This window comes from Gadus macrocephalus, chromosome 14 (genome assembly GCF_031168955.1).
Source record: "Gadus macrocephalus chromosome 14, ASM3116895v1".
NCBI classification, from domain to species: Eukaryota; Metazoa; Chordata; class Actinopteri; order Gadiformes; family Gadidae; genus Gadus; species Gadus macrocephalus.
The window spans coordinates 3,335,103-3,348,336 of NC_082395.1; the positions used below are offsets into that span (position 1 = coordinate 3,335,103).

Here is a 13,234-nt window from a genome sequence, read left to right on the forward strand (position 1 = left end):
AGATCACATTAATAATAGATCCCCACCCGAGTGACTATGTATAGAATCCAAATGTAATACCAATCAGTGACTTCTCACATTCTGAAGCACAGAAACAAGAACCCCGTGTACAACTATATGGCTGATCCCCGCTTCGACGCCACAACAACCCTCACCGGTACCCCCATCAAGTTGACTGATCTTTAAACCTGTGCACTGACAAAGGGGCCTAATGCGTTTGCCTGCTCTTGACACTCCGAATGGTGAGTTAATGGGTAATCACACCGGCCCCGAACAGCCCTGACAAAGTAGCAATGCTCCATTATTTAGTGCTACTAATAATGGCCGACACTCACTTGATCTCCTCCTGCAAAGCCGTCTTGAAGAGCTTGAGCAGCAGGTACTCCTCCCGCTGGTTGGAGGCGTAGTTGTACAGCGTGAAGATCACGGAGTCCATGAACTTGGTGGACTTGTTCTGGGGCATCTGGAAGATCAGCTTGGCCAGGTACGTTGGGTTGGTCTGGAATAAGACATGCCGTTTATTATATGTTCAATCTCTATGTCAAATCTCTGTTCAATCCCTTGTGTGAATTGGAGTGCGACTCGAAAGAGGTCTTCGCTTTTGGCGTCAATAAAGTATCCATTCATCCATCTGTCAACTTTCTATATCCATCGCTCCCTCCCTCCCTCCCTCCCTCCCTTACTGTGACTCCTACTGGATCATACACTGCAACATGTCGTGTGTAACAGACCCCCACGTGTTAACACGGCAGTATGATATGCCAGTAAACCCGGCAGTCAACACTGCAGTCTTCACGCCGCTGGGGGACCACCATTTCCATTCTTAACCGACAAAACAACACGATGACTGCTTCACACGGGGGTGCAATACAAAAATCACATTAAGGAAACGACCAGATATTGTCTGGCCAGAGTCCCTGTTTCAAACCGAGAGTGCCGACGGCAGGTACCTGGAGCAGGTAGAAGAGGTGCTGGTACGCCTCCAACTTCAGCCTCTTCTCCTTGCTGAGCGCCTTGAGGCCGCCCCTCTGCTTGTTCATCATCATGAGGTTGGACAGCTGCCCCTTGTTCTTCTTGCTCAGCTTCTTGCTGTGGGACACCACCTCCTGCAGCGTGATCTTGTTCTTCACCAGCAGGCCGATCTTGATGTCCATCAGGTTGAGGTCGTTCTCCAGCTGCTGGTTGGAGCGGATGTTGGTGACCACCTCCTCGCGCAGCCCCATCAGGTCCAGCTCCTCCTGGAAGTCCTGGTCGCTGTGGTCCAGCAGGTGGACGAACTTCCGAACCACGCCCATGGGGGGGTCGTCGGCGCTGACTGCGTGGGCGGGAGTTTGGGGGTGAGGGTAAGAGTGAGGGTGGGGGTTAGGGCGGGAGAAGGAAGCGTTAGGTGGGGTCGTGGGGTCAATCCACTAGGAATATAGAACAACAGGTTGATATTTCACAACCTGTTGTTCTACCCGGATAGATACAGTCATCTTAGAAATCCTATTCTTGATTCTATAGTAAAGGAAAATCGACAACTAATTAAAGATTCATCAGATAGGCTAAGATCTAATCCCACTAATTACCACACTCAAGGCCAAAGAGCGATAGATCTGTTTGCTCTGCCACTATCTTTAGAAATCCTACTCACTGAGCGTTTTGTAGTCGTCCCTGGCCTTGTTTGCTCTAATGAAGGCCTGGATCTTCACCACCTCATTGATCTGCAGACACAAACAGCAATTACATGCTTTATTAATGTCACAGATTATAACCATAGTGACCCAGCATAGTGAATCAGAGTAGCCCAGATCTCAGAGGCCTGATGGTAAATGTCACTGGGTGCTCGAGGGGGAGATAGGCAGCATGACTAAGTGTTTTAATTATGTAACGGCCACTTTAAGTGACAATCTTTGTAATCTAGAATCTACAAAGTAGCTGGAATTATCGTGGGGTTTCTTGCGTTGCACGTCCAGAGGGGTGTTTTTGTATACCAATGCTTTGGGCTTTTGGGTACTGTACTCACATGGTCCTTGAAGTACTTCAGTCGGTCCCTGTACTTCTTGCGAGCTTGGTGCATGCGGACCATTGCCTGGATCTGAAAAAGGACAAGTTTTAGTCTCTGTAGGAATACTGCCTTTAATGTTCATCAATATGGAAGGACAGCTATATCATATATCCAGTCACCTTGACAGCCTCGTCGCTGTGGTCTTTGAGATGCTGCTTGCGGTCTTTAAAGTTCTTCCTCTGCTTGAAGCCCTTCCAGTGGGCCTGAGGGGAAACGAAGGGGAAGACAAGACGGCGTGATTCTAAAGAACTGGCAGCGTACATTTTCAGCTGCATGGTTGGTGTACAGACTGTGTCTGTGTGTGTCTGTCAGGGTCCATGTCTTCCTGAGAGGGCAGACATGACGGTTGAGGACGTTTTACCTGTATACACGTGACAGAGGAATCCTGGCTCTTCAGGAAGTCCAGGCGGTCCCTGTGCGCCTTCCTCACCAGGTACCCACGGCAACGAGCTTGCAGCTTGGTAATAAGACTCTCATTGGCCAACCACAGCTGCTTTCTGTTGTAGGCTGTGGTAACCCCGGAAACCACCGACTGATGGGAAGGGGAAGAGAATAAAACAATTGTTTAAACGAGCCGTTGAAAGCTTCACGACAAAGAAACGCTGGGCATTCGGGGACTCGAGGGCCGTACTTGAATTTCGTCCTTGTTGAGCTGAGTGTTGTTCTGCAGGAATTCCTCGGGCTCGAGCCAGGTGCCCTCTCCCGCCTGGGTGTTGTAGTAGTAGTTGTGTCCTCCCTTCACCCAGTGCTTCATCCACTCACTGCCGTTGTCCCCTGGAACGAGGGCACGGCCACAAGCAAACACTGAGTCGCCGCTTCAACCGAATAATATTAATAATAATACTTTCGATATATATTGCGCTTTTTCCAAGTACAGCTTTACAGAGTGAACAAAAAATAAAATCATATGATAAGAACGTATATTAGCCAAAACGGTAAAAAAAAAGAAGGAGGAAGGGCAGAGAAGGGGAGGAGGTTATGTGGTGAAAGCAATCTTAAAAAGGTGGGTTTTGAGGGCCTGTTCAAATGAAGGTGTGTGTGTTAGCGTGTGGTATGACTCCTGCGGTCACTCCTCCGTCCCCGGTCTCGTCGTTCTTACCCTCTTTCTTCTTCCCCTCCTTGATGGCGGACAGGTCGTCCTGGTAGGTGGGGGCGCACTCGGCCGTGACGCCGTACAGTCCCGTGCCAGGCCCCCGCAGCGCGGCCAGCGTCTGGGACGCCTCGCCGCTGTCCACCGCCTCGTTGATGGCCTGGATGGCCTTGGAGACTACACACACGGCCGGAGGGAGAGCACACACACACACAGACACACACACACAGACGTCAGAAAGCAGTAGTTTAAAGGACAATGAAGAAGACTGAAAAATCATTGAAAGATTTTTTTAATTTTAGCTTCCAACACCCTCTATTGATTTGAAGATAGGTTCTTGTGCTCAACGTGGTTTCAATCCCCCTGAAATACGACACGTAGAGATGTGGAAAAAGGTTAAGATAGTTATAGGTGAGTGTGTTTACATTGCAGTGCCTCCTGGGAGTCCTTGTTAGCATTAAGGATAGCGTCCTGAATCTCATCCAGCCACAGGACAGCAGACGGATCCTGAGTCTCCTACACACACGTACAAACACACAAAGCATTAGAGCATGAGTCAATCAACCTACAATCATCTCCAAAACATGAGGAACTCATTCTACAAGTAATTACTTCATGGCGACAGAAGGAGATGGACAAATGTTCCCAACGTTTTCAAACAACACCCTAATTAAATTCATGTGCTGTAGTAATAAATAATTGCCTCCAGATGGCACTCTTTCACCGCCGACCGTGTGCATGAGTGAGTGTGCACTCAAACGTGCTACCTGCTGAAACTAGTTTCTCACCCACCCCCCCACCCCCCCCCACCCCTCCCCCTTACACAGCAAAAACTAAGCAACTCTTTCTCTTGGGACCTCCCACTCTCTGTGATCTACACCCCTCTCTGCGTAAGCTTTAGGGGGCGGATGAACCAGAAGAAGGGGTGGGGGGTGGGGTTGAGGGGGGGGGGGGGGGGGGGGGCAGGCTTGGTTTACCTTCTCTGGAAGTCTGGTTTCATGTTCAAACGGCAGCTACGGTGCTGCCATCTGTAGCTAGCCACACACCGTAAGCGGAGCCCTTCTCTTTATAGTAAACAAAGGCCCATCCCAGCAAGGCTGCTGATGATTGTTTGGGTGTTTGCTGTCGCCGTTCATAATTGATATTTTTTGGGAAGAGATGAGTCAGGGCAGCCGGTGGGCGGGACTCGGAGAGACGTAGGTCTGTAGGCTTAGTCGGGGGCCGGGGATTGGTTGGACTGCCGGAGCTCGCTTGACGCGACTTGCGCAAACGTTGCGAACCCGCGTTTGTGAGTGAAAGGAAGAAAGAGGAAGTGGATGAAGAAGGGCTGGGCCCGAGATAAGAACCACTTCTTAATCACTCACAGTACTAGATTACCCACTAAACCTTTTGTTTTAACTCCTGTAACTCTTTAGCTACATCCCGTTTGATGACCGCGGCCGAGAGCCAAAGTGGGACTGGGAGACACATTTAGCCAACTGCCAAAAGACAGAGGGCATTCCAGGACATCCGATAAGCTCCTCCAGACATGTCCTCATACAAAACCGGCGGATAAGGCCGAGTCATAAACCCATCCAGGGCTGTGAACACGGCCACTTTTACTCTTGTCCTGCTCCCCACCAAGACCTGAAGACTAGTTTGCAACAAGCAAATGCCGTTGCTCTCATGGGGACCATTACCGGAACAGCCGTAATTCTCCCTCACAGATGACGAGCACATGAAACACATCATGTTGAAATCCCGCAGGAAGCACAGGGCCCTAACCACTTCCTCTCGCCTGCGCCCGGACATTTCATACCCAGGCGGCCGGGCGCGCCATTCTGCTTCTGTCTCGACCCGGATCACACGTGTGACGAAATGCTAAAGGATAGGACTGGCTATTTATTGCGCTTGATACTGTGCCCTTTTATGGAAGAAAAGCATTCAGCCCTCACTTGTTATTTCCTTTGCCTATGAAATCACCAGGGACAAAGTTTAGCTTTTTTTGTGCTCCATAAGGAGAGTGTTCCTGCACAAACCAAGCCCTAATCTAGGCATCGCCTGATAAGACCCAAGACTTCAGATGTAGCCCTCATCTGTTGGCCCTGCAAACACCAACACAAGTGTTGTGAAACGCAACCGGGTAAGAGTCTCTTTATCCCTCTGTTTACAAAGGATAACACTCCGCTCAGGTGCCATAACTGCTCCTCAGGGGAATTTCCTTCCTCCCGTTTGAGCGCTTCTCCCTTCAGATCAAGCACAATGAAAACGGGCTTTTCCCCCATGGTGACAATGCTCCCATTCTATCGACCGATACGTAAATTAGTTCGCCGTTTTCCACCTTCAGATTTTCACCTTCCACTCGGTTGTGTTTTGAACTCTGCTCTAGAACGACATCCTCGTACATACTCTCACTGTGGCTTCACCGATGACACTGATGACTTAATATGCAAACTCGACACACAACCACAACATCCACCACCGCAAAGTGCACAGGCAAATGAGCGTTGGACAGCATAGCATTCACGGGCCCTGTTGCGAGAGATACAAATCAACACGCATCGAAGACAGTAGAGTGACACCATTGTCTGTTCTCATAGTGCAATGCCATTGGCCCTCCCCCAACCAAACGTTGCCTCACAGTGAGCCAACGGTGTTGGCTCGGATCGGGGGTGCATGGGGGGGAGAGAACCAGAGCTGAACCAGGATGAGAGCGAGTGAATGATGGTGATGAGGCAGCATGCTCAGACACGCACAGGAAGTGAGTGGGGGCTTTCTTGAGCAGACTGAGAAAGAGGATACGTGGTCGAGGGACGGGGGGGGGGACTTAACAGGGGGACAAGGGGTGATGATCTCATCATCACATCCATAATACTGTCTGGGTGAGTCATGGGGGGAAAGGGTCACCGTGGTCCTCATCATCTTCTGTGTGTCTGTGTGTGTGTGCGTGCCTGGTGGGTTCATTCATATTCAAATAGCCTTTCCCAGGAACTGGTAACTGTGGCGACAGGGTAATAGGGCTAATGCAGCCAAAAGGTAACTGAGAGCCAGTTGTTTGCATAAAGTTTCCCTTGTTTGCATTATTCCTTCAGGAACAATCGGCAAACACAGGTTGAAAGGGAGGGACCGAACTCATGATGAAACAAGCTGCCGTCCAAGGGAGAACAGGCTAATGCTCCCGTCCAGATCGTATTTTCACTGTATTAATCCCACTTGAAGCGAACGTAAACATCGGGCTCTGTTCCGTTGAAACCTTTTCCCGCCCTTAGCCTAGATAACCCGATCTACACTCAACATGAGCAACTCTGTAATGCTAACATTGAGTCATACAGTCAAACCTTCCTGTGTGTCTGTGTACACGAGTTGTGCATGAGTGAGTACAGGACTGTGTAAGCTATTCAAATAACCGAGTCATGAAGGGATTTGACTGTTGGAAAACTCGTCGCGGTACATAAATGGTTAATGGTAAATGGACTGCATTGATACAGCGCTTTCCTAACCAGTGGCCACTCAATGCACTTGACAATATAATATTTACAACATTCCCCCATTCATGCACACGTTCACACACCGACAGCGGGGTCAACCACCCAAGGCGACAGCCAGCTCGTCGGGAGCAGTCAGGGTGAGGTGCCTCGCTCAGGGACACCTCGACACTCAGCTAGGAGGAGCCGGGGATCGAACTAGCAACCTTCCGGTTACCAGCCAGTCCGCTCTACCTCCTGAGCCACATGGTGAGTGTACACGGTCTCTTACATGGGCCTTCTCCCTGCGGGCCTCCAGCAGCTTGTCGTAGTAGTGCTGGGCCACCGAGGGGTCCACCTCCGACAGCTTGGCCGAGGGATGCAGGAGGGCCGCCAGGGTGGAGGCCGCGTCCCCCCCGTCCAGCGACTCGTTGATCTGACCGATGGCCACCACGCCTGCACACACACACACACACACACACACACACACACACACACACACACACACACACACACACACACACACACACACACACACACACACACACACACACACACACGGGGGGGGGGGGGGGGGGACATCCAGATCAAACACCTGACTCCAATTTGCTTAAATATGTCAAGATAAGAAATGCTATGTTGGGTCATAGAGGCTTCAGAAGCAATGTGGGAGTATGGACACATCGTGTTTGCACTTCGAATTCCTAGCAATCCTTATTGTACTGTAATGTTACTGTCGAGGCATTTTGGCCAGTTTTATAACAGAGTATAGACTAAAGACACATCAACACACCAGGAACTGTCACACATGACTATTTTCTCTCTCCCTCTCTGTGTGTGTGTGTGTGTGTGTGTGTGTGTGTGTGTGTGTGTGTGTGTGTGTGTGTGTGTGTGTGTGTGTGTGTGTGTGTGTGTGTGTGTGTGTGTGTGTGTCCTACGTTCGTGCTCCTCCTGGACACTCTGGTTGACCTGGTCGATGGAGGCCTGGATGTCGTTCCACGTCAGGTAGTCGACGCCCTCCTCCACGGCCGCTGCCCGCAGACGCATCAGCTCGTCCATGTACCTGTTCCACACACACACACACACACACACACACACACACACACACACACACACACACACACACACACACACACACACACACACACACACACACACACACACACACACACACACACACACACAATGGTAAATGGACTGCATTTCTCTAGCTTCTGGGGGCTATTCCCCACTATTCACAGAGCCTGAGTTTAATAATTGTTTTACTACACGTGAACACTCAAAAGATAAACAAGATAAAAAAAATTCCCGGGCTGCATTCATTTTTATTAGCGGCTAATTTGTTTTAATTAGTGTGACAAGGCGATTGTCACGCGCGCATTTTGTGATGAAAGCAATATCCCGAGTTTGAGATCTCAATCATGGGATATTGCCCGATGTCCCGAGATAGCGAACCAATCAAATTGCGCCATCTTAGGAGGTTGACGAGGAGCATATACTAATGCCTAACATTCTCATTCACACACCAAGAGCGGCGTCAGCCATGCAAGACTCTCAGCTAGGTGGTGCCTGGGATCGAACTAGCAACCTTCTGGGCCACATGCCGCCGCCCACGTTCAGCCCCAGTGAGCCTCTGAGCCGGGGGGGGGGGGGGGGGGGGGGTTACGTACCTCTGGGCGTACTCGTCCTCCACGTTGCCCAGTCCGGTGACGGGGCTGGCGAGCTGCTTCCAGAGGGCCGCCCGGTCGCCGGCGTCCATGGCCTCGTTCATCAGGACCACCGACGACAGCATCTCCACGGCAACGAGCACCTCGGGGTGGGACAGGATGCCCTGCGGAGCGGGGGGGGGGGGGGGGAGGTAATTCAACTCATGTGTCTTGTTGACAGAAGGACAGCCTTTACAACAACATTAAGGGTGCGCCCAAAGCCGCGCGGGGGGCGTTTATCGACGTCCAGTGATGCATGGGGCTCGGTTGCACACCGATGCGCCCTTAACGCATTTGCATAGACATCCGTTTACAGAGATGTTCCGACACCATCTTTTCCTTCCTGATGCTGATTTCGATTCCTGAACTTGAGTATCGGCCGATTACCTAGGACGACTTGTTTTTAGGGATGTATATCATTCATTTATTTTAACCGTGGTATGCTACTAACCCTGTATGGAGATACCCATACAGCATCTAGCATTGTAACTACTGATGGCACTTCTTATTGAAGGGTTCTCTCACTACGACGGCCATATATAGTCGCTTCACTTACTGTGGATTTTATCAGAACCAGATCATTTAGATTTAACCTCTATAATTAGAATAAGTATTCTTGTAGTGAAGCGTTCATGCATCCCTGTTTTTGTACGCACATGTTTGCGATGTTCTTTGCCTGTGTACTAAATGAGTATCGGTATCGGAGGAATGTCCGATAGTGGTATCGGTATCGGAGCAGCTGGGCCGTGTAGCGCGGGGGTAGGTGTCGGGGTACCTCCGGGCTCTGCTGCTGCAGGCTGAGCAGCTCCCTCTGGTACAGGTCGGCGGCGCCCGGGTACACCTGGGGCAGCTGGGCGTCCGGGTTCATCAGCTCCTCCACCGTCTTCTCCGGCACGCCCGCCCGGATGGCGTCGTTGATGCGCTCGATCGCGTGCAACACTGTCGAAACGCGCACGCACACACTTTACAATTAAACATTTAGGGACATGGGATGCACACACTTTTAAAAAGGAACATGTTAATAAGGGACACACACACTTTATATTAACACATGTAGAAACATGTGATAGACGCACACTTTTAAATGGACATGTTAATAATTGACACACACACACACACACACACACACTTTACATTAAACATGTAGAAAAATGTGATAGACGCACACTTTTAAATGAACATTTGTATAACAGGTGACACTGTTTAAACTCAACATATATAACAAGTGATGGACACCCACTTTAAACTCTACCCGCACACACTTTTAATTCTAAATGTTAAACATGTGACACATACACACACACACACACACACACTTTTGACCCAAAGGGAATAACATGTGACACACACATGCAGGAACACATAACGTTCCTCTGAAGCGTGGGAATAGCGTACGACGAGGACGAGAACATTTTGTGCGCATACTTTTCACGTAGCTCGCCGCAAACTCATTGGATGCGTCCACGCCGTTCTGCAGCTCCTCCTTGCTCAGGGCTTCACCAGGAGAGGTCTACGAGGGAAGATATCGAAAGATACGATCAGAGGACAACCAGGTTGACCAGTTTAGAAATATCTACACGATGCCGATACCAAGTAATGAAAACACTGCGCAAAGACGTGTGACTAAAGGCACATTAGTCAAAATCCATGCTTGAAAAACTCAAGTATGTTCCTTCGTTTGTACGGAAATGTAAGTGCACTAAATTCTTGAGTTTCAGCTCCGTGGCTGGGGGCACTCGAGGGCATGCTTCAATTAGTTATTCTCCCACTTGAAACCACAAGTGCTTCCTCCCGGCCCCGGTGGACAATGAAAGGCGGACCGCAGTGAAACCCGAAAAGCAGATCTCCGCAGGTGAGCGGCTCCCTACCTGCTCTTTGTTCTCCCGGTCGGCCAGGAGCTGCTTGAGGTACCAGCCTTTGTTGTGGGCCTGCAGGTTCTGCACGCCCATCGCCTTCAGGGCGTCAAACAGCCGGTCCTCGTCTCCCGTCAGCAGGGCCTGCTCCGCCGCGCTGAGGGCGTTGCTCACTGGCCGACGACAGAACAGAACCCGATCAAAGGCTCGTCGGGACGCACCGACGCAGACCGCACAACAACGTACACACACACACTGCCAGTGGCTCACATCAGCGCCTCGGCCGGTGATTACTTTAGAATGAATAATTCTGTGGTGGGGAAGGGGGGGGGTAGGGGAGCAGGGGTTGGTGAGACTTACAGTTGATCTTGTTGACGTTCCCCTGGATCTCGGCCTGCGTGAGGAGCTCCTCGTACACGTCTCTCTCTGCGTCCGCGTTCTCCACCAGCTGCACAACATCCACACATAAACACCAAGCAGGCATTGGCGCAGAGTACTGCGTGCATCGACTCAGGAGTCGTACGCTACAAATTGCAATCTCATGTAGTCGTTTAGTTTACAATGAATAACTTTTGTCCCCAAGGAGACAGCCAGCTCGTCGGGCGCAGTTAGGGTGGGGTGTCTTGCTCAGCTAGGAGGAGCTGGGGATCGAACTAGCAACCTTCCGGTTACCAGCCCACACTCTCTAGCTCCTGAGCCACATGCCTCCCTACAGTGCTTTATAAAAAAAAAGGTAAAAAAATATTGGAATGGACTGCATTTAATTTATTGAATTTATATAGCGCTTTTCTAGATACTCAAAGACGCTTTACAGGGAAGGGTGGGGGGCCTCACTCACCACCACCAGTGTGTATCACCCACTTGGGTGGGGGGCAGGCAATCTGCGCCAGAACGCTCACCACACACCAGTTCGAGGTGGAGAGTGAGGGAATTAATGAGTCAGCCAATTAAACAGGAGGATGATTGGGGGCTCAGATTGAATGAGCCTGGTTGGGCAGTTTTAGCCAGGACACCGGGGGAAACCCCTAGTCTTTGCGATAAATGCCCTGGGATCTTGTATGACCTCAGTGAGTCAGGACCTCGGTTTTTACGTCTCCTCCGAAGGACGAGATACAGCATGGGGAGAATGCACACCGTAAGGTCCTTTAACATCCACTGAAACACCCGGCGCGGGTGTGAACCGGACCGGGCTGGGGGTTGCCGTACCCGTTTGCGTGAGTTGGCCACCTTCTGCCCCTTGGCCTGGTAGAGCATGTCGTGGTAGTTCTGGGCGGTGTCGGCGTCCAGGTTGACCAGCATGGCGTTGGGGTTCTGCATCGCGGCCATGGTGCCCTGGGGCACGCCCTGGTCGATGGCGTCGTTGATGGCGATCACAGCTGCGTGCACTGAGGGGGGAGGGGCAATTTGACTAAGTTTGTTAAATTAATATACTACATCGATGGTGTATTTTATTTATTTACATACCTTTTTTCCCCTCTACATTTGACTTTTGAGCTGCAGTAACACATGACTTTCCCCGGTTTGGTATTGATAAAGTTGATCTTATTATGTTATATTCATTTATAAGTATAAGTTGTGCATGTATTTTATATGTCATAAATGTAATATCGCATGGATTATTAAGAGTATAGTGTTTGCTGTTCAAGTAAACACTCTGCCTATCAAGTATTTTATACGGCATTGTTAAATCTTTATGGATAAAAACAAGACTGTTCTTCTGCAGCATTGGACACTCATGCAGTCCCTTGCCCCGCCCCCCCGCACGTGTTATCCAATCAGTCTTACATGCAGCCTCATCCACTGACAGCTCATTGGCCAGGATGCCGCCAATCTTGCTGAAGGCGGGCATCTGGATTCCATACTTCTCCAGCTCACTCTTCATGTTGTTGATCTCTTCCTCTGAACGGGGAAAGACGTGCAAAGCAACGGAACCAATCAATGAATAGCAGTTTTAGACAGAGAAAGACAGACAGAGAGAAACAAAGACAGAGAGAGAGACAGAGACAGACTCGGACAGAGAGGAAGACATAGAGAAAGAGACAGAGAGAGACAGACAGAGACAGACACAGACAGAGAGGGACAGAGACAGACAGAGAGAGACAGACAGAGACGGACACAGACAGAGAGAGACAGACAGACACAGAAACAGACAGAGAAGGACCGAGACAGAGAGTGCGAGAGGCTTTGGGCTTTATTTAACCAGGTTTAGCCTCATTGAGATTAAAATCTCTTTTGCAAGAGAGACCTGGTCAAGATGGACAGCAGTACACAGTTCCAACATAAAACACAAGACAAAGTACAAGTTCAATAGTAATAATACATTTAGATCATTGACAAAAACGAGTCCGACATCAAACCCTTTACTACAGCTTTAAAACGTATAATTCACAGGAATGAGACAAGAAGTCCCAGACTAGTACATGACTTTTCAAGGCTTGAATCTCCCTCTAGTCCAGAGAGCCGAGCGCTGGCCCAAAGGACAGGAAAAGCTCTTACTATCACTAATGGCTTTCACATTGCCGGCCTTCCCCCCACACCCAAAAATACTTTTGCAGTAGCAACTCCTACGGGTCTGGTTTGGGTTTACAGAGCATCCAACAGTCAATCATTTAAAACCTTTCACACATACTAAAGGAAATCTGAAAACATCTGCCTAAAGTGGCTGTGATGGCGTCAGCGATGTCGCTGGCTAATCTTTGCCTTTTTTGCAAAATATTCAAACTTTTGAGCAGGGGGGGAACTGACGACCGGAGACAGTTTTTTTTTTTTTTACCTGTGAAATCCACTTTTCCATACAGGTCCTGGATCTGAGGGGCCAGGCCCAGCTTAAACAGGTAGAGGCTGTGTTGAAAGGAGAACAAACATGGCAGAGAATGAGCACATGAAGGCCACGGAGCAGAATGAGAGGAAGGGGCGGCAGAAAGGGGAGCCGGACAACAGGCCCAGGGCGGAAGCTACCAGGCCTGGGGGAGATTTATAGGCGGCTGGGGAAAGGCCAGCTTGAATTCCACAAAGAATGGCAACGTAACAACGCAATATTGTTTGCTACGGCCCTTAAATTAACGCTAATTATAAACATAGCTCGGCAAGGGGAT

General features: G+C 49.9%; 1 protein-coding gene across 1 annotated transcript in view; it reads right to left on the reverse strand.

Moving 5' to 3' along the window:
• iqgap1 (IQ motif containing GTPase activating protein 1) overlaps positions 1-13,234 on the reverse strand; it is a 36,040-nt gene that overhangs the window by 7,622 nt on the left and 15,184 nt on the right. The window contains exons 6-24 of the mRNA XM_060071354.1: positions 12,913-12,980; positions 11,925-12,038; positions 11,346-11,524; positions 10,500-10,587; positions 10,155-10,312; positions 9,712-9,796; positions 9,062-9,225; positions 8,251-8,411; positions 7,519-7,643; positions 6,873-7,036; positions 3,563-3,653; positions 3,147-3,314; positions 2,679-2,821; positions 2,409-2,579; positions 2,167-2,250; positions 2,006-2,077; positions 1,634-1,703; positions 951-1,315; positions 336-499 (exon numbers count right to left, since the gene is read on the reverse strand). Of these exons, the coding sequence (XP_059927337.1) occupies positions 336-499; positions 951-1,315; positions 1,634-1,703; positions 2,006-2,077; positions 2,167-2,250; positions 2,409-2,579; positions 2,679-2,821; positions 3,147-3,314; positions 3,563-3,653; positions 6,873-7,036; positions 7,519-7,643; positions 8,251-8,411; positions 9,062-9,225; positions 9,712-9,796; positions 10,155-10,312; positions 10,500-10,587; positions 11,346-11,524; positions 11,925-12,038; positions 12,913-12,980 (2,634 nt within the window). The remainder of the gene's footprint in view (positions 1-335; positions 500-950; positions 1,316-1,633; positions 1,704-2,005; positions 2,078-2,166; positions 2,251-2,408; positions 2,580-2,678; positions 2,822-3,146; positions 3,315-3,562; positions 3,654-6,872; positions 7,037-7,518; positions 7,644-8,250; positions 8,412-9,061; positions 9,226-9,711; positions 9,797-10,154; positions 10,313-10,499; positions 10,588-11,345; positions 11,525-11,924; positions 12,039-12,912; positions 12,981-13,234) is intronic.